The sequence below is a fragment of the Bufo bufo genome, chromosome 3 (genome assembly GCF_905171765.1).
Source record: "Bufo bufo chromosome 3, aBufBuf1.1, whole genome shotgun sequence".
Lineage (NCBI taxonomy): Eukaryota > Metazoa > Chordata > Amphibia > Anura > Bufonidae > Bufo > Bufo bufo.
Window position 1 is genome coordinate 610,052,577 of NC_053391.1, and position 18,991 is coordinate 610,071,567.

The following is an 18,991-nucleotide window of genomic DNA, read 5'->3' on the forward strand; positions in this document are numbered from 1 at the left end:
CAGAGCTGATGGGTTTTAGCACACTTTGATCAGCTTTGCCTGTGTACCCCAACAGGGGGCTATTTTCTATTGCCACTGGGGCACCTTTGGATGCCCCTATTACAGTGGAAAAGTACAAGATACAAAAAAAAAAAGTCTAAGTGTCCTCAGAGACCTTTTTAATGGCTGCTTGGGGGACATTATGTGACAAAAATATAAATAAATAAGAATAGGTAATAGTGATATTAGAAAATAAGTAACAATAAATAAAATACAGATAAACCAAAAATGCCCTCGCCAACTGAAAGCATCACCGTAGTTGGTCCGTGCACATTAAACCATACATAATATACAGTGCTGCCCATAATTATTCATACCCCTGGCAAATTTTGACTTCGTTACTTTTATTCAACCGGCAAGTAACTTTTTGACGGGAAATGACATAGGTGTCTCCCAAAAGATAATAAGACGATGTACAAGAGGCATTATTGTGGGAAAAAAAACATTTCTCAGCTTTTATTTATATTTGAGCAAAAAAAGTGTCCAGTCCAAAATTATTCATACCTTTCTCAATAATCAATAGAAAAGCCTTTATTGGCTATTACAGCAATCAAACACTTCCTATAATTGCAGACCAGCTTTTTGCATGTCTCCACAGGTATTTTTGCCCATTCATCTTTAGCAATGAGCTCAATCTTTCAGGTTGGGGGGTCTTCTTGCCATCACCCTGATCTTTAGCTCCCTCCAGATTCTCAATCGGATTCAAGTCTGGACTCTGGCTGGGCCACTCCAAAACGTTAATGTTGTTGTCTGCTAACCATTTCTTCACCACTTTTGCTGTGTGTTTTGGGTCATTGTCATGCTGAAATGTCCACTGGTGCCCAAGGCCAAGTTTCTCTGCAGACTGCCTGATGTTGTCGTTGAGAATCCTCATGTATTGCTCTTTTTTCATGGTGTCGTTAACTGTGATTAGGTTCCCTGGTCCATTGGCTGAAAAACACCCCCAAAGCATTAGGTTCCCACCACCATGTTTGACAGTGGAGATGGTGTTCTTTGGGTTGAAGGCTTCTATTTTTTTACTCCAAATGAAGGAAACATCATTGTGACCAAACAATTAAATTTTTGTTTCATCTGACCATAACACAGAAGACCAGAAGTCGTCTTCTTTGTCCAGATGAGCTTTTGCAAAGGCCAAGCGAGCTTTTGTGTGCCTGGTCTGCATCCATGGAACCCAGCAGTGTGCAGTGTCCGTTGGATTGTCTGCCTTGAGACATTGCCACCAGCAGAGCCCAGATTCACCAGGATGGCCTTGGATTCTTTTTCACCTCTCTAACTATCCTCCTGGCCAGCACAGGTGTCACTTTTGGCTTCCGACCACGTCCTCTGAGATTTTCCGCAGTGCAGAACATCTTGTATTTTTTGCTCAAATGTAAATAAAAGCTGAGAAATGTTTTTTTCCTCCCACAATAATGCCTCTTGTACATCGTCTTATTATCTTTTGGGAGACACCTATGTCATTTCCCGTCAAAAAATAACTTGCTGGTTGAATAAAAGTAACTTTAAGTCAAAATTTGCATGGGGTATGAATAATTATGGGCAGCACTGTATATTAAAAGCAACTAACACAAAATAGGGAACTCACTTTAATAATTTATTTTTGTGTCCGCTATAGTTTGCAAAAGCATTTTAAAAAAAACAAACACTTTTTTCAGTTTTACACAACTAGCAGGGTAACCGGCTGAACTAGATGGACAAAGGTCTTTCAGCCTTACAAACTATGTTACCATGTTAAAGAAAACCTAAAAAAAAAAAACAAAAAAAAAAAAACCTCTCAAAAACAATAAAAAGCCCTAGGCGTTATGTGAAAAAAGTTTTTTTTATTTTGGTACTCCAAAAAATAAAAAGTTGAGATCGTAAAACCACCATGAAAATGTGCTTGGTCATTAACGTCCGCAAAATGGGTCCGCATTCGTTCCGCAATTTTGCGGAACAGGTGCGGACCCATTCATTTTCAATGGGGCTGGAATGTGCTGTCCGCATTTGCTGATCCGCACTTACGTTCAACAAAAAAAATAGAACATGTCCTAGGCATTTTCGATGTGTGGTCTGCAAAATGCGGAACGCACATTGCCGGTGTCTGTGTTTTGTGGATCTGCAAAACACATACGGATGTGTGAATGGACCCTAAGACCTTTTCAGGGTGTCTAAAACCAGTTGATTGAACATTTATGTGACCACAGATAAGGTAAGGCAGGTGGTTGTCTTCACCTTCATACAATGCAATTTTGATACAATAGAAAGTTGAACCTTAGCGTGCTGCCACAGTCAGGGTGGTGCTGCATTTTGGATGCTGTTCCTGGGAGGCAGAGTACTGTTTAGACAGCACGATCTGCTGCCCATGAACGATGACTGAGATGTCAGCGTTTCGCTCGTTCATCGAGTGATCCGCAGGACCTTTAGACGGGCAGATTATCGGGAATGAAGGTCCATAGGAATGCATGTTCCCAATCGGCACAAACATTGAGCCATGTAAATTCAGCTCTAGACAATAATTTCAGACAGTATGCCTTATCAGTAGCATTACCAGTGTGGAGTACTGGGATGGTGAAGCTTGATGCCATTAGTCCGGTCTCTTACATGATGTGGATCAGATAAGGATTTCTAGATCATGATATACATTAGACTCTACATGCCGTTACAGTATGAATAAACCGTGCAGAACCACGGAGGAACATCTTTCAGTAAGTTGGATGTATCCCCTTTGCCCACTCATTAAATATAGAGTGGCCAACCCCCTTTAAACTATCTTTTTGGCAGGACAACCAAGCATTGCTTCCTTAGCACCAACAAGGTAGTTCTGGCAGGTGACCAGATAGTCTGACATCTTCTAACATGTTTGCTCTAATGATTAGAGCAAACATGTTAGAAGATGTCAGACTGAGTATCTGGTCACCTGCCAGAGCTACCTTGTTGGTGCTAAGGAAGCAATGCTTGGTTGTCCTGCCAAAAAGATAGTTTAAAGGGGGTTGGCCACTCTATATTTAATGAGTGGGCAAAGGGGATACATCCAACTTACTGAAAGATGTTCCTCCGTGGTTCTGCACGGTTTATTCATACTGTAACGGCATGTCCGCTAGTTATCCAAGTCTTCCTCTGCGATAGTGTAGCCGATCACATCCGTAAGATGGCCTGCTGCTGGAGTATCACCTGTCTAATCTCGAGTGGCTTTACACATAACTGAGCGCTTTGTAGGATGCTTTGATCTGGGAAGATGCATAGCTCCTGGAAGCAAGTGCAGATCAAAGCATCCAGGAAAGTAGCACATGCTTACAGGGGCCCAGATTTACGGATGTGTGCCAAAAAACAGTTTGAAAAGTGCAGCAATTTAGTGCATCTAGGGTTTCTACAATTTTTCCCGGACATGCTCGACAAGGGGGTGGGATTAGCAGGAAGGGGAATGTCTAAAAATGTGCCATTTTGTGCCAAAAGTAAACCACAATTCTGGCATATAAATCCCTCTGAAAGTAAGCCAACCAATAGTTGTTATAGAGTGAGAGAAAAGTGCCTGTCCCTGCACCACATCCATCATCCAGCCTGAGCCCCGGTGATAAATCTGCTGCAGGTCTAGACAGCCTGTCTAAGCCTACACCATCCATAGGATTAGTGAATCTGGGTCAGTGTTTCTGTAGAAGTCTCTCAAGATTACTGACAGATAGGTCATGTCAGGTGACCCTCCAGCTGTGGTCAACTTATGGATGTGATCAGCAGTGCTGTCACAGAAGGCTTAAAAATTAGGGGCTTGCTGTCATAGTGTGAATGACCTGTGCATAACTACTGAAGAACATACAATGCATTCGGAAAGTCTTCAGACCCTTTCACTTTTTTGACATTTTGCGGCTTGTGCTTAAGTAAAAAAACATTAAACTTTTTCCTCATCATTCTGCACTCAGTACCCCATAATGACAAAGTGAATACAATGTTCAAAATCTATGCTAATTTGTTAAGGAAAAAAATTAAATACTGTATTGACATAAGCATTCAGACCCATTGCTGTTTCTACACCTTGATTGGAGTCCACCTATGGTAAATTCAGCTGACTGCACATGATTTGGACAGAAAATCCCCTATCTATATAAAATCTCACAACTGACAATGCATTATCAGAGCAAAAAGCAAGCCATGAAGAGGAAACAACTGCCTGTAGAGCTCCGAGACAAGATTGTGTGGAGGCACAAAACTGGAGAAAACAATTTCTGCTGCACATAATTCTTAAATAGAGATGTTTGGTGAAACCAGGTCTCTTCCAAAAGCTGCCCGCCCCACCAAATAAGTTGTCAGGAGAGATGTGCCTTGGTAACAGAAGTAACCAAGAACCCAAAGGGCTGAACACCAAAGATCCTGTGGGCAGATGGGAGAAACTTCCAGAAGGTCAACAATCACTGCAGCTCTCCACCAATCTGGGTTTTATGGCAGAGTGGCCAAAAAGAAGCAGCTCCTCGGTAAAAGACACATGAAAGCCCGTCTGGAGTTTGCACAAAAAAATAAAAAAAAGCACCTAATGGACTCTCAGACTGTCAGAAACAAGATTCTCTGGTCTGATGAAACAAAGATTGAAATTTTTGGCTTCAGTTCCAAGCATCTTGTCTGGAGGAAACAGGCACTCCCGACAATGAAGCATGGTGGTGGCAGCATAAGGCTACATTCACACGAACGTATTTTGTTTCCGTGTCCGTTCTGCGTTTTTTTTTGCGGATAGGATGCAGAACCATTCATTTCAATGGGTCCGCAGAAAATGCGGACAGCACACAGTCTGCTATCCGCATCCATATGTCTGTTCCACAGCCCCGCAAAAAAAATAAAAAAAATATAGAACATGTCCTATTCTTGTCCATTTTGCAGACAAGGATAGGCATTGTTACAATGGATTCGCAAAAAAATGGATGCCATCCAATTTGCGGACCGCAGAACACATACATTTGTGTGAATGTAGCCTAATACTGTGGGAGATTGGAGCAAAGGCTCGCCTGCCCTGATTACTTATTTGGTGGGGCGGCCAGCTCTAGGAAGAGTCCTTGTTGTTCCAAACGTCATCTGTTTAAGAATTATGGAGGCCACTGTGCGGTTGGGAACTTTCAGTGTAGCAACTTTTTTTTTTTTTTTTACCCTTTTCCAGATCTGTGCTTCCACACAATCCTGTCTCTGAGCTCTACAGGCAGTCATTTCCTCCTCACGGCTTGGTTTTTGCTCTGATATGCATTGCCAGCTGTGAGACCTTATATAGACAGGGCTGTGTCTTTCCAAATCATCGACTGAATTTACCACAGGTGGACTCCAATCAAGATGTAGAAACATCTCAAAATGATCGAGAAATGAGACATTTGGCCTAGTCTGATGTCCATTAAGGTTTTCATTTCAATATCTACATGGAAAGCTTAATGGACCTCAGACGAGGCCAAAGGTCCACTTTCCAAACATACAATGACCCTAAGCACACAGCCAAGAAAACACAGGAGTTGCTTAGGGACAACTCTGAATTTTCTTGAGTGGCTCAGCCAAAGCCCTGACTTGAACCTAATTGAACATATCTGGAGTGACCTGAAAATAGCTGTCCACCCTGACAGAGCTCAAGTGCATCTGCAAAGAAGGATGGCAGAACCCCCCCACCCCCAAATCCAGGTGTGTAAACCTTGCGGCATTATACCCAAGAAGACTGGAGGCTGTAATCACTGCCAGAGGTGTTTCATCTAAGTGCCGAGTAAGGCTACTTTCACACTTGCGTTCGGTGCGGATCCGTCTGGTATCTGCACAGACGGATCCGCACCTACTGTATAATGCAAACGATGGTATCCGTTCAGAACGGATCCGTCTGCATAACAGCTTTTTCAGATCTGAGTTTTCACACTGTGAAAACTCAGATCCGACAGTATATTCTAACACAGAGGCGTTCCCATGGTGATGGGGACGCTTCAAGTTAGAATATACTAAGAACTGTGTACATAACTGCCCCCTGCTGCCTGGCAGCACCCGATCTCTTACAGGGAGCTGTGATCCGCACAATTAACCCCTCAGGTGCCGCACCTGAGGGGTTAATTGTGCGTATCATAGCCCCCTGTAAGAGATCAGGTGCTGCCAGGCAGCAGGGGGCCAGGCCCCCCTCCCTCCCCAGTTTTAAATTCATTGGTGGCCAGTGTGGCCCCCCCTCCCTCCCCAGTATTAAATTCATTGGTGGCCTGTGCGGCCACTCCTCCCTCACCAGTATTAAATTCATTGGTTGCCAGTGCGGCCTCCCCTCTCCCCCCCCCCCCAATTAAAATCACCCCCCCCCCCCCCATCATTGGTGGCAGCAGAGAGTTCCGATCGGAGTCCCACTTTAATCGCTGGGGCTCCGATCGGTTACCATGGCAGCCAGGACGCTACTGCAGTCCTGGCTGCCATGGTTACTTAGCCATTTTAGAAGCATTATACTTACCTGCGCTGTTTGTGGCCGGCCGGTCGCTCCTCTTACTGGTAAGTGAAAGGTCTGTGCGGCGCATTGCATATAGCACAGACCTGTCACTTACCAGTAGGAGGAGCGCCCGGCCGGCCACAGACAGCGCAGGTAAGTATAGTGCTCCTAAAATTGCTAAGTAACCATGGCAGCCAGGACTGCAGTAGCATCCTGGCTGCCATGGTAACTGATCGGAGCCCCAGCGATTAAACTGGGACTCCGATCGGAACTCTCCGCTGCCACCAATGATGTCCGCCTCCAGAGCGGAATGGAGGCGGAACGGAGCCAAACTGATGCATTCTGAATGGATCCTTATCCATTCAGAATGCATTGGGGATGAACGGATCAGTTCGGGTCCGCTTGTGAGAGCCCTCAAACGGATCTCACAAGCGGAACCCCAAACGCAAGTGTGAAAGTAGCCTAAAGGGTCTGAATTCTTAGGTCAATGAAAGATTTTAGCTTTTCCTTGTCAATACATTAGCAAATATTTTGAAGATTGTTTTCACTTTCTCATTATGGGGCATTGAGTGCAGAATGATGGGGAAAAACTTTCCAAATACATTGTAAAAAAAAAAAAATTATACAGCATTTTTCGCTTTACAAGAAGCACTTTTTTCCCCCAAAAGTGGGGGGAAAATGGCCCTGCATCTTATAAAGCGAATACTAATGAGCGCTTCCATTATGGAAGCGCTCATTAGCACCGGGAAGCGGTGAAGGCTCTGTACTCACCGCTTCCTGGTCCTCAGCTGTGCTGCGCACAGCATGAGTGTGCTCTGGGGCCTCACGCTGTGCGCATCGGGTAACAGCAGAGCCACAGCAGGAAGAAGACAGAGCGTGCTGGAGGTGAGGAGCGGCAGAGTCCAGAGCAGGAGAGGTAAGTGTTTTTTTTATTTTATTTGTTCTGTGTCATGGGGGGCTCATAAATGGCACTGAGGCTTATAGATGGCATGGGGGCTCATACTGGAGGCTCATAAATGGCATAGGGGCTGATCTGAGGTCTGATTGAGGGTCTTATTAACATTGGGTGTCTGATTGCTGGCCTGATCTAAGGTCTAATGAAAAATATTTTTTCCTATTGTCCCCCTCTAAAACCTAGGTGCTTCTTATCATCAAGTGCGTCTTATAAAGCAAAAAATACGGTATAAATTAGTGCCCAACAACTTTAAACTGTCCTTTTTGCAGGACCCTGAAGTAGCACCATCCACTGTGTACTGAATGGAGCTGGTTACTGCAGCACTGCTACCATTTAAGTAATTGGAAGCACCACTGAGGTAATCAGCTGCATCCACTACACACAGACGGCACTGTGTATTTTGGGTGCTGGAGCTTCTGCAGGACAGCTGATTGGCAAATGCGTCAGGAGTTGGACCCTGCCAAACTGATATTTCTGACCTATTCATTCATTTAAAAGTCCTGGAAAATCCCTTCATATCGGAGGGGACCATGTTAGTGTCAAGACAGAACACTGAAACTGCCTTTCAATTAAAGACAAAAAAAAGAAAAATTTGCCTATTTTTTTTTTGTTTTATTTTTTTCACAGACTGAAGTAAACAATAATTATATAAAATAGGACAAAAAGGCGCACACTCCTGATCACTTTCCACACACTGCTTGTGAAAGGGTGGCCACCCCTTGTACCTGGCACAGCTATGTGGGAGCTGGAGAGGGTAGTCTCATCCACAGTCAACATCTAAAGAAAGACCATGGCCCTGTGATCGACTACCGCCAATCAACTAAGTGTAACACCGGCCCAATAAAACGCAATCCTTGCCACAGCGCAACCGTTGCTTCCCACAAGGAACAAGGATGAATGGAGAAAGGGGGGGGGGGGGGGGGGGGGTATTGAGCACACAGTTTATAAAAGGTGCAGATTCATCAAAGTAGACTGTATATGGCAGCCAGCGCGTGCTAATCCAGATCCGATGAACCAATGTTAAGTCATGGCCCGGGCGACATCTGGCCGTTGTCTGGTGCAGAATGTGCTTCACCCTCCAGGGGCGGCTCAGTTCAGGACTGGTTGTTTGTGAGAAATGGCCAAGTCTTTTGACATGTCTTTTACAAAAGGGAACATACAGTGCCTTACAAAAGTATTCACCCCCTTTGACTTTTTTTGTATTTTGTTACATTACAGCCTAAAAGGGGTTTTCCCATCTCAGACAATGGGAGCATATCACTAGGATATGCCCCCATTGTCTTATAGGTGCGAGTCCCACCGCTGGAACCCGCACCTACGATGAGAACGGAGCAGGAAAATGAACGGAGGGCGCACTGCGCATGCGCAGCCGCCCTCCATTCATTTATATGGGTCCGCTGAAAATAGCCAAGCGCTGATTTCCGTCTGCCTCATAGAAATGAATGGGAGCAGGGGCCGCGCGTGCGCAGTGCGCTCCCATTCACTTCTATGGGAGCAGCGCTTGGTGGTGGAAAATCCGGGGTCCTCCAGCCACAGCTCTCCCCGCTCCATTCTCGTTGTAGGTGCGGGTAGCAGCAGTGGGACCTGCACCTACCAGACAATGGGGGCATATCCTAGCGATATGCCCCCCATTGTCTGAGATGGGAATACCCCTTTATGTTCAATGTTTTGTTAATCTGAATTTTATGTGATAGATCAGAACACAATAGTCTAAGTTGGTGAAGTGAAATGAGAAAAATATATAAATAAAACTATTGTTTAGAAATAGAAAACCGAAAATTGGCCTGTGCGTATGTATTCACCCCCTTTGTTAGGAAGCCCATAAAAAGCTCTGGTGCAACCAATTACCTTCAGAAGTCACAAAATTTGTGACATTATGTCCACCTGTGTGCAATCTAAGTGTCACATGATCTGTCATTACATACACACACCTTTTTTGAAAGTCCCCAGAGGCTGCAACACCTAAGCAGGAGGCATCACTAACCAAACACTGCCATGAAGACCAAGGAACTCTCCAAACAAGTAAGGGACAATGTTGTTGAGAAGTACAAGTCAGTATTAGGTTATAAAAAAATATCCCAATCTTTGATGATCCCCAGGAGACCCATCAAATCTATCATAACCAAATGGAAAGAACATGGCACAACAGCAAAACCTGCCAAGAGACGGACGCCCACCAAAACTCACAGACTGGGCAAGGAGGGCATTAATCAGAGAGGCAGCACAGAGACCCAACATACCGCTGGAGGAGCTGCAGAGTTCCACAGCAGAGACTGGAGTATCTGTACATAGGACGACAATAAGCTGTACGCTCCATAGTGTTGGGCTTTATGGCAGAGTGGTCAGAAGAAAGCCATTACTTTCAGCTTAAAACAAAAAGGCATGTTGTGAGTTTGTGAAAAGACATGTCGGAGACTCCCAAAATGTATGGAGGAAGGTGCTCTGGTCTGATAAGACTAAAATTGAACTTTTCGGCCATCAAAGAAAACGCTATGTCTGGCACAAAGCCAACGCAAAACGTCGCCCAAAGAACACCATCCCCACAGTGAGACATGGTGGTGGCAGCATCGTGCTGGGGGGATGTTTTTCAGCAGCCGGGACTGGGAAACTGGTCAGAGTTGAGGGAAAGATGGATGGTGCTAAATACAGGGATATTCTTGAGCAAAACCTGTACCACTCTGTGCGTGATTTGAGGCTAGGTCGGAGGGTTCACCTTCCAGAAGGACAATGGCCCCAAACACACTGCTAAAGCAACACTTGAGTGGTTTAAGGGGAGACATGTAAATGTGTTGGAATGGCCTAGTCAAAGCCCAGATCTCAATCCAATAGAAAATCTGTGGTCAGACTTGGAGCTGTGATTGCCGCAAAAGGTGGCTCTACAAAGTATTGACTTTATGGAGGTGAATAGTTATGCACATTGTCGTTTACTGTTATTTTTTTCCTATTTGTTGTTTGCTTCACAATACAAAAAAATTAAAAAAAATCTTCAAAGTTGCGGGCATGTTCTGTAAATAAAATGATGCAAATCTTTAAACAATCCATGTTAATTCCAGGTTGTGAGGCACCAAAACACGAAAAAAGTCAAGGGGCGAATACTTTTGCAAGGCATTTGTATTACTATGTTGCTGGGCTGTCCATTCACTTATTCTTCAGACCACTGGCCACTTGACGCATGGCCATTCACCCGGTTGGCCCCATTGCTGGATGTGTTATGGACTGATTTTGTGCCATTTAATGCTGTATCCTCTTCTTCCGAGCTGCTTTCTATATCACTGCGTTCGTCTTTCAATACCTGGCAAAAGAAAAAATTGAAAGGCAATGACTAACAAATATTTGTCTTTACACCTTTAAAAAAGGGGAGAGGAAATTAATCACCATTAGTAATGTAGAATTAATCTCTTCACAAGCACCACACTTAGGGCTTATGCACACGGCCGTATGCCCTCCGAGACATACGGTCTGTGAGCGGGCCATATGTCCCGGAACGGCATACATCGTGCGCACGGGAGCGCACAGCATTATAGGTTACTATGATGCTGTGAGCTTCGGGCTGCCCGCGGGGCTATTGTCCCGCACTCATAAGATCATATGAGTGCAGTACAATAGCCCTGCAGGCGGCCCGATGCGCACAGCATCATAGTGACCTATAATGCTGTGCGCTCCCGTGCGCACAATGTATGCCGCTCTGGGACATATGGCCCGCTCTCGGACCGTATGTCTCGGAGGGCATACGGTCGTGGGCATGAGCACTTAGTAAGAGCACGGTTAGGCGTAAATACAGGACGCATTAGCACTGTAGTAATCATGGGTCCTTGTGACGAGACAGATATTCTGCTCAATCCACAGAGCCAGTAATGGCCACCTTCTATAGGCCTGGCCACGGGTATTCTTGTATAGAGTTACCACATGGGTGTGATCATGCTATTATTATTTAGGATACCCAGTCAGCTGTACCAGATCTCATAGGTGCAGCCTGAGTTTCCAGTCTGTACGGAAAAGCATCCTGACTAAATAAAAGTCTTTTTTTTTTTTTTTTTTTTTAACAAGAAACTGTACATTATGACATCTATATTACACAATTACAAAAATCCTGGTGTTATAAAGTCATCTTAGGCCTCATGCACATGACATGCGGAAATACAGACAACGTCTGTGTGACATCCTTTTTTTTTTGGTGTGGACACTGACTTCAGTGGGTCCGCGGACCACATTTTGCAGCCAAGAATAGGACATATTCTATCTTTTGCGAAATGGACATACGGATGCAGAAAGAATACAGATGATCCATGTGCTTTCCGCAAAAAAATAGAACATGTCCTATACTTGGTCCAAAAATGCCAAGCAATGACCCATTGAAGTCAATGGATGCACAAAAAAACTAAAACCGATGCAACAAGGTCGTCACACGCACTTATCCACGTTCTGCAGACTGCAAAATACATACAGAAGAAATTAGTCACCAGTCCGCAACAATGCTGTGCTGCAGGTCCGAAAAGTGTTGTGGGATCAATCACGTTTAAACAGATAAAAAAATAGAGTTCGGACCGCGCATATCATCAAGGTCAGTATGCAAACAATTTTTCTTTCTTCCTTCTCCCTTTTGACAGAGAACCAAGGGCTGCAAATACCCTTTAAATGGATATCCTGCAACTAATAAAAGTTGAAAATAGTATAAGTCCGTATGATTAGGTGACCTGCACTGCACAGATTATACTTACACAGCGCTATGTCAACCAAGGCGTGTATATAATCACTTTGTAGCTTGCTGTTCTTATTTTGGCGGAGATCCACGTTCTCATGCAATACCGCAGGATCTGCACACGGACTTAATTCAGGTATACCCCAGGTGAATCTGCTGTTTTCCGATTTCTTTTCCTAGAGGTTCTGTGAATAAAAGTGGCTTCTGCAATAGTGAAGCTCCGTTGGTGTTTGATTAAAAAATTTTATTTGCACATACTCACAAACACGCTCTTTAAAATTGGCATATAAAAATCCCAGCGTCTTAAACTTTAGCCCGACCCGGGTTTCACTCCTTGAGCTTCGTCAGGGGCACCTGACGAAGCTCAAGGAGTGAAACCCGGGTCGGGCTAAAGTTTAAGACGCTGGGATTTTTATATGCCAATTTTAAAGAGCGTGTTTGTGAGTATGTGCAAATAAAATTTTTTAATCAAACACCAACGGAGCTTCACTATTGCAGAAGCCACTTTTATTCACAGAACCTCTAGGAAAAGAAATCGGAAAACAGCAGATTCACCTGGGGTATACCTGAATTAAGTCCGTGTGCAGATCCTGCGGTATTGCATGAGAACGTGGATCTCCGCCAAAATAAGAACAGCAAGCTACAAAGTGATTATATACACGCCTTGGTTGACATAGCGCTGTGTAAGTATAATCTGTGCAGTGCAGGTCACCTAATCATACGGACTTATACTATTTTCAACTTTTATTAGTTGCAGGATATCCATTTAAAGGGTATTTGCAGCCCTTGGTTCTCTGTCAAAAGGGAGAAGGAAGAAAGAAAAATTGTTTGCATACTGACCTTGATGATATGCGCGGTCCGAACTCTATTTTTTTTATCTGCAAAATACATACAATTGTCTGCATGAGGTGTTACAGGGGTTGTCTCATCTTAGAAAACCCATGCCCCATTGCAGATGCTTTGACAGCTGACTGCCATGGTTTTGTCATCCAGAACCCAGCCGATTTTGCCAGGGGAAGCCTTCTCCATTCAGAAAAATGTAGTATTATATGCCTGTCCAGAGGGCATTACTCCCCTAACCAATCGCTCGCCGCTGCTGTTCCAATACTTAGCAGGTCCCTGTCTGGCATCTCCTGATACTCTCTGTATATTAAGCTAGGTTCAGGAAATTGAGACCATCAGGGACCTGGCAAGCATCAAAGCGGCAGCGATCGGTAAGGTGAGTAATGCTTCTTTTATTTCCACCCAATGTACCCATTATCTACTTAATGTTATCCCGCTAGACTACCCCTTCAAGGGCATAAAAAAGGTGTTTAAAAACTGTGCTGCATTTCTAGTGGAGACCCTCCAATCTGTGTAGCTTCAAAAGCCAACAGGGTTTTGGGTGCCCACTGTCTTGACCCCTTATGGGCAGCTAACAGATGCCCTTGAATAAAGCTCTACATTATAGAAAAGCTACGGTCTAGGTTGGCACTATATACATAAGATTATTATCCATGTTACGCTGGTGCAGACAAGCGATATGAAGTTCAAGTATAAAGCTAGAGAGTGTATACTGTTACCTAGCAGTAAATTTCTACACTGGAATATGAGTTTTGGATCACTTAAATGTAACAAAAGGAATATCTAAGCCACATAATGTGTATTAATAATAATAAATATATTATATATATATATATATATATATATATATATTATATATATATATATTTTCCAGTCATGATTCTATGACTCTAGGGAAGAAAAACAAACGAACCAGCACCTCCATAATAAGTAAATTTGAGAACGCAGGTGCACGCTACCTTGGCTGAAACACAATTGGATTAGTAGAACTACAGGTAACAGCACACTGCTAGTCAATTGCACAAAGATATAAGAAAACACTAAAAAGAATAGCAGCTGCTTGGTGGCCATACTTACTGCAAGTGCAGTTAGAAGCTCTTTGCGCATATAACTGATCAAACATATGTCGAGCCCATCTACCAGACGACAGGAGAGGCGTGTTAGAGTAGGACCCATCTGATTAGAAGCCACCTTGTCGTCTGGTAGATGGGCTCGACATATGTTTGATCAATTATATGCGCAAAGAGCTTCTAACTGCACTTGCAGTAAGTATGGCCACCAAGCAGCTATTATTCTTTTTAGTGTTTTCTTATATCTTTGTGCAATTGACTAGCAGTGTGCTGTTACCTGTAGTTCTACTAATCCAATTGTGTTTCAGCCAAGGTAGCGTGCACCTGCGTTCTCAAATTTACTTATTATGGAGGTGCTGGTTCGTTTGTTTTTCTTCCCTATTGTCTCTGCCACTGGGGGGTGGCGCCCCCTGGTGGTGAGTTTGAACCGCGCACCACTGCCCATTTACCATGTGCTTTTAATCAGATAGCTTGTACAGTTGTATTCTACTTTTCCCATACTGCAGGCTCACAGCCTGGGAGAGGCATGTGTAGGATATAGCTGGGTACTACTTTGCCCAGATTGTAGGCTGTAAGCCCAGGAGAGGCATGTTAGAGTAGGACCCATCTGATTAGAAGCCACCTTGTCGTCTGGTAGATGGGCTCGACATATGTTTGATCAATTATATGCGCAAAGAGCTTCTAACTGCACTTGCAGTAAGTATGGCCACCAAGCAGCTATTATTCTTTCAGTGTTTGCTTATATCTTTGTGCAGTTGACTAGCAGTGTGCTGTTACCTGTAGTTCTACTAATCCAATTATGATTCTATGACTCCACTGTCAATACATGTGTGCATTGAATGCAAAGAATTACACTGAACCAGAGAATACAGTCTGCAAACAGCGCTGTACTCTTTACTATTGGCCAAGGAATCTATTTCTACATATGATAAGGTCCTTAAAAGAGTTTTCAAAGATTTTCATACTGATGACCTATCCTCTGGATAGGTGATCAGTATCTGATCGGTGGCGGTCCAACACCCAGGACCCTGCCGATCAGCTGTTTGAGAAGGCACCGGCGCTCCCGTGAGTTCTGCAGCTTTCTCCGTGCGATGTACAGTGGCTGTGCTTGGTATCGCATTCACTTCTATGGGGCTGAGCTGCGCCTAGGCCATGTGACCAATGAATGCGTCATCATTGGCCTAGGAAAAGCTGTGAGAAGGCAGCGCCGCTGCTTTCTCAAACAGCTGATTGGCGGGGGTCCCGGGTGTTCGAGAGGATAGATCATTAGTATAAAACTCCCGGAAAACCCCTTTAATGGCTATGTCCACCTTCGGGGGCAATTTTTTTATGATTGCATTTTACTCATTTTGGGCTAAAAAGGTTTTTTAATTGGTCTTCATAAAAATATTAAGCCTTATCTCTAAATTACTAAAAAGGTCATAAACACTTATTTAAGCCACATTCAAGGCCAATAATTGAGCTATAATGAGTGTTTAGGAGGTAAGAGATCAGAGATAGTCAGCTGAGCTGCCTAACAGGAGACAGTAAAAATACAGAGCCTGGTACTAGGGAATCTCAAGGCTGTAGAGAGAAAGGGGCTCAACAAGGACCAATTGAAAATAAAATATTTTAGCTCAAAATGAGTACAATGCAATAATACAAAATATTGCCCCGAAAGGTGTACATAGCCTTTAAAGCCTCATTCACATGTCCATGCCCATGGTAAGGTCCATGAGAAGACAACCATTGTTTCACATGCAAAACCCTGATGCCATCCGTTTTGTGTCACTGGTTTTCACAGACCCATAGATTTCAATGGGCATGTTTGGTCCATGACAGACCAAAGTAGTGCCTGCTTCCATGACTTTTTCATTGACCTGCAGTCAGTTGAAAATCACTGTGTGTTTACAAATTACAATAAATGGATCCGTGCGCTGTCACAAATCTGTGATTCAAGTCTGAATAAGGCCTAAAGGGTTCTACTACAATGGACGTTTACCACTGATCACTAGAACAGGTGAACAGAGAACCTCCTATTCCACCTCATTGCATGACTACATTGAGCAGTGTGAATGGATAATGCATCCAGTTACTCCATTCAAAGTCAATGATTCTGATGGAGAGAGCCAAACATCTCTCGATTGTTCTTGTCAGCTGGATAGACACCGAATGCAGAGGCACTGTGCACGCTCAACCATAGCTCCTGCAATCAGTAGAATAAGGCGCTTTGAAACCCCATTCTAGTGATCATGGAAATCCAAGCTCATATAAGGTGGATGGATGATAAACGTCAATTGTGGGAAACCCCTTCAAAAGGACATATGAGGAAAAAACGGCACTAAGATGTACTTATATATTCAAACAGAATTACCTTCCATCAACTACCTGGAGTCGCACTGACTACATTTTATAGTATACTATTTGGCCAAAAGCAAGGAAGAAACCTGGATCCAGTGTCATAAGGTGAGGCCCTGGTGTTCTTGGAACCAGTGGGTCATCACACTCCCTAAGGCCTCTTGCACACAACTATTTGTTTTGCAGTCAACAAATTGTGGATCGGCAAAATAAAAAATGCGGTTCGTGTGCCATCTGCATTTTCTTGCGGACCCGTTGATGTGGTTTGCATCTTTTAGACATATTCTTTTTGTGGAACAGACATAAGGATTGGGAAAGCTTTCCACATCCGTATGTCCGTTCAGCAAAAAGATAGAATATGTCCTATACTTGGCAAAATGCAGACCACAATGGGTCCACAAAAAATGTGGATGCAGACAGTATCCGGTTTTTACAGATCAACAATTTGCAGATGGCAAAATACATATGGTCATGTGCATGAGGCCTTAAAGTGAGGACCACGCTTTGTAGGTCTTCAATATGGACTCCCAAACATGAACGCAGAACTATGCTCACACTGGCATCCAGGCCTTCTAAATAAGCGTATGAATAGAGCCTTAGGCCCGTAAACCGAATATTCGGGAACCAGGCAGCCGTTTAAGCCAGCAGTACTACCCTGTGAGTCATTAAAGGGGTTATTAACCCCTATGACACCCCAACCCCCCCCCCCCCCCCCATATAGATTATACTAACTCCACTCACCAGCACCTGCCACGCGGATCAAAACATCTTGGTGATGGGGGACAGGGGGATAGCGAGCCGCAACGGGGACAAGCCTCCCTAGCATCGCGGGTGACACCAGAGAAGATCCTTGGTCCTGTCGCGGCCTGCTATTGGCTGCTGTCCCTGTCACGGCCTGCTATTGGCTGCTGTCCCTGTCACGGCCTGCTATTGGCTGCTGTCCCTGTCACGGCCTGCTATTGGCTGTTCCCCTTGTCGCCTGATGTTTAGATCTGCACAACGGGGAGATTAAGCAGAGCTGTGCAGGGATCCGGAGTGACATGGGTGCCGGGAGCAGGTAAGTATAATGTGTACCAGGCATGGGGGGGGGGGGGGAGGTGTCATTATAGGGGTTGGATAGCCCCTTTAAGCCTTTCACTGCGGTCATTTTCCAAGCACCACTTGCACGATGTGGGAGTAAAAATCTGTCTTTGGTAACAAAGCTTTCTTTGTGTTAGTTTTTGATACATTGCAGGAAATTTAAACCGGTTTAAAGCCCAGGATGCATACATATACAGCACATGGTCGTTATAAGGTTTTTTATTTATTATTATTTTTTTTTTTTTAGAAGAGAAGGGAAGGCAACACCACATACATTTCATCGCATAACCATGTAATAATTTAGGTCAATAGGAGTGAGGTAATCTTTTCGCCGTTTACCTTGAAGGGGTTTTCCAACATTTTTATACTGATGATTATCTGATCGGTGAGGGTCCGACACCCAGGACCACCACCAATCAGCTATTTGAGAAAGCAGCGGCACTCCTGTAAGCACCACAGCCTTCTCCCCGCTTTTCATAAGCCAGTGACATCACGCTTATCCGATCGACACCGATCAGATACTGATGACCTATCCTGAGGATAGCACAAAAGAAAAATACGTAGCCGAAACGTCGTACTTTACGTGTGTGTGCACTCTTGGCTTCCAATAAATAAACACACCGGACATGCTGCTGTGATCTTTTTGCTATCTACTACTATCCTGAGGATAGGTCATCAGTATAAAAATGTTGGAAAACCCTTTTAAGTACGGTAAGTGGTCTGTATGGAGAAGAACAAAACTCAACCAGCAAGAATTGCAGGGCGTTCATGAATGTAAGAGCAGCTTTGACTCAAGGTTCACTTTGCACAGTACATCATCATCATGTTTACAGGCACATAAACCTTAAGTGCACCTATAAACTGGGCGGAATCAATTTTGTAGCTGAATCCTGCAATCAGTGCGTTTTCAATGGTAAACCAAAAATGCCCTGGTAATATGAGGGTGCGGACACAGTCAGATTACTGCATGTAGTTTTAAAAGCCAAAATCAGGATTGGATCATAAAATGAGGGAAAGTATGAAGGGCAGACACTAGTTATCCTTTTCTTTTTTTTATTCACTCCTGGTTCTGGCTTCCAAAACTGCCTGCAGCCGACTACCGTACCCTAACAGTTTAAAAGTATCAAAATGGCTGCCTCCACTTTTTGCAATTACCATAACCGTGCATTTGATCAGCTGATCTATTAAAAGGGGTTTTCCAGGAGTTAAATATTGATGATCTATCCTAATGATAGGCCATCAATGTCTGATCGTTGGGTGTTGTGGCACCTTTGCCAATCAGCCGAGCGCTGCAGCCTCTTTACACTATATCCCGCACATTGATTCGCAGCTGTGTTTGATGCTGCAGCTCCGTCCCACTTGGATGGGACTGAGCTGTATAAAGGCCATGTGACTGATGGACGTGACTTCTCTGGCCAAGGAAGAGGACAGGTAATCGGAAAACCCCTTTAAATGTATTGTTCTGGCATGTGATGAGGTAATCCCGTTTAGTTTGTAAGTATAGGAACTGATGAGCAGATGTTATGGCGGTGTCACAGGGGTGGATTTGGCATGTTCCACACATGCACCCGAAGCTTCTACTC

At 44.1% G+C, this 18,991-nt stretch overlaps 1 protein-coding gene across 1 annotated transcript in view; it reads right to left on the minus strand.

The window, feature by feature from the left end:
* Positions 1 to 10,361: 10,361 nt before the first annotated feature.
* Positions 10,362 to 18,991, minus strand: part of CERS5 (ceramide synthase 5) — a 96,150-nt gene continuing 87,520 nt past the window's right edge. The window contains exon 10 of the mRNA XM_040426004.1: positions 10,362 to 10,671. Coding sequence (XP_040281938.1) covers positions 10,522 to 10,671 — 150 coding nt within the window. The 3' untranslated portion in view covers positions 10,362 to 10,521. The remainder of the gene's footprint in view (positions 10,672 to 18,991) is intronic.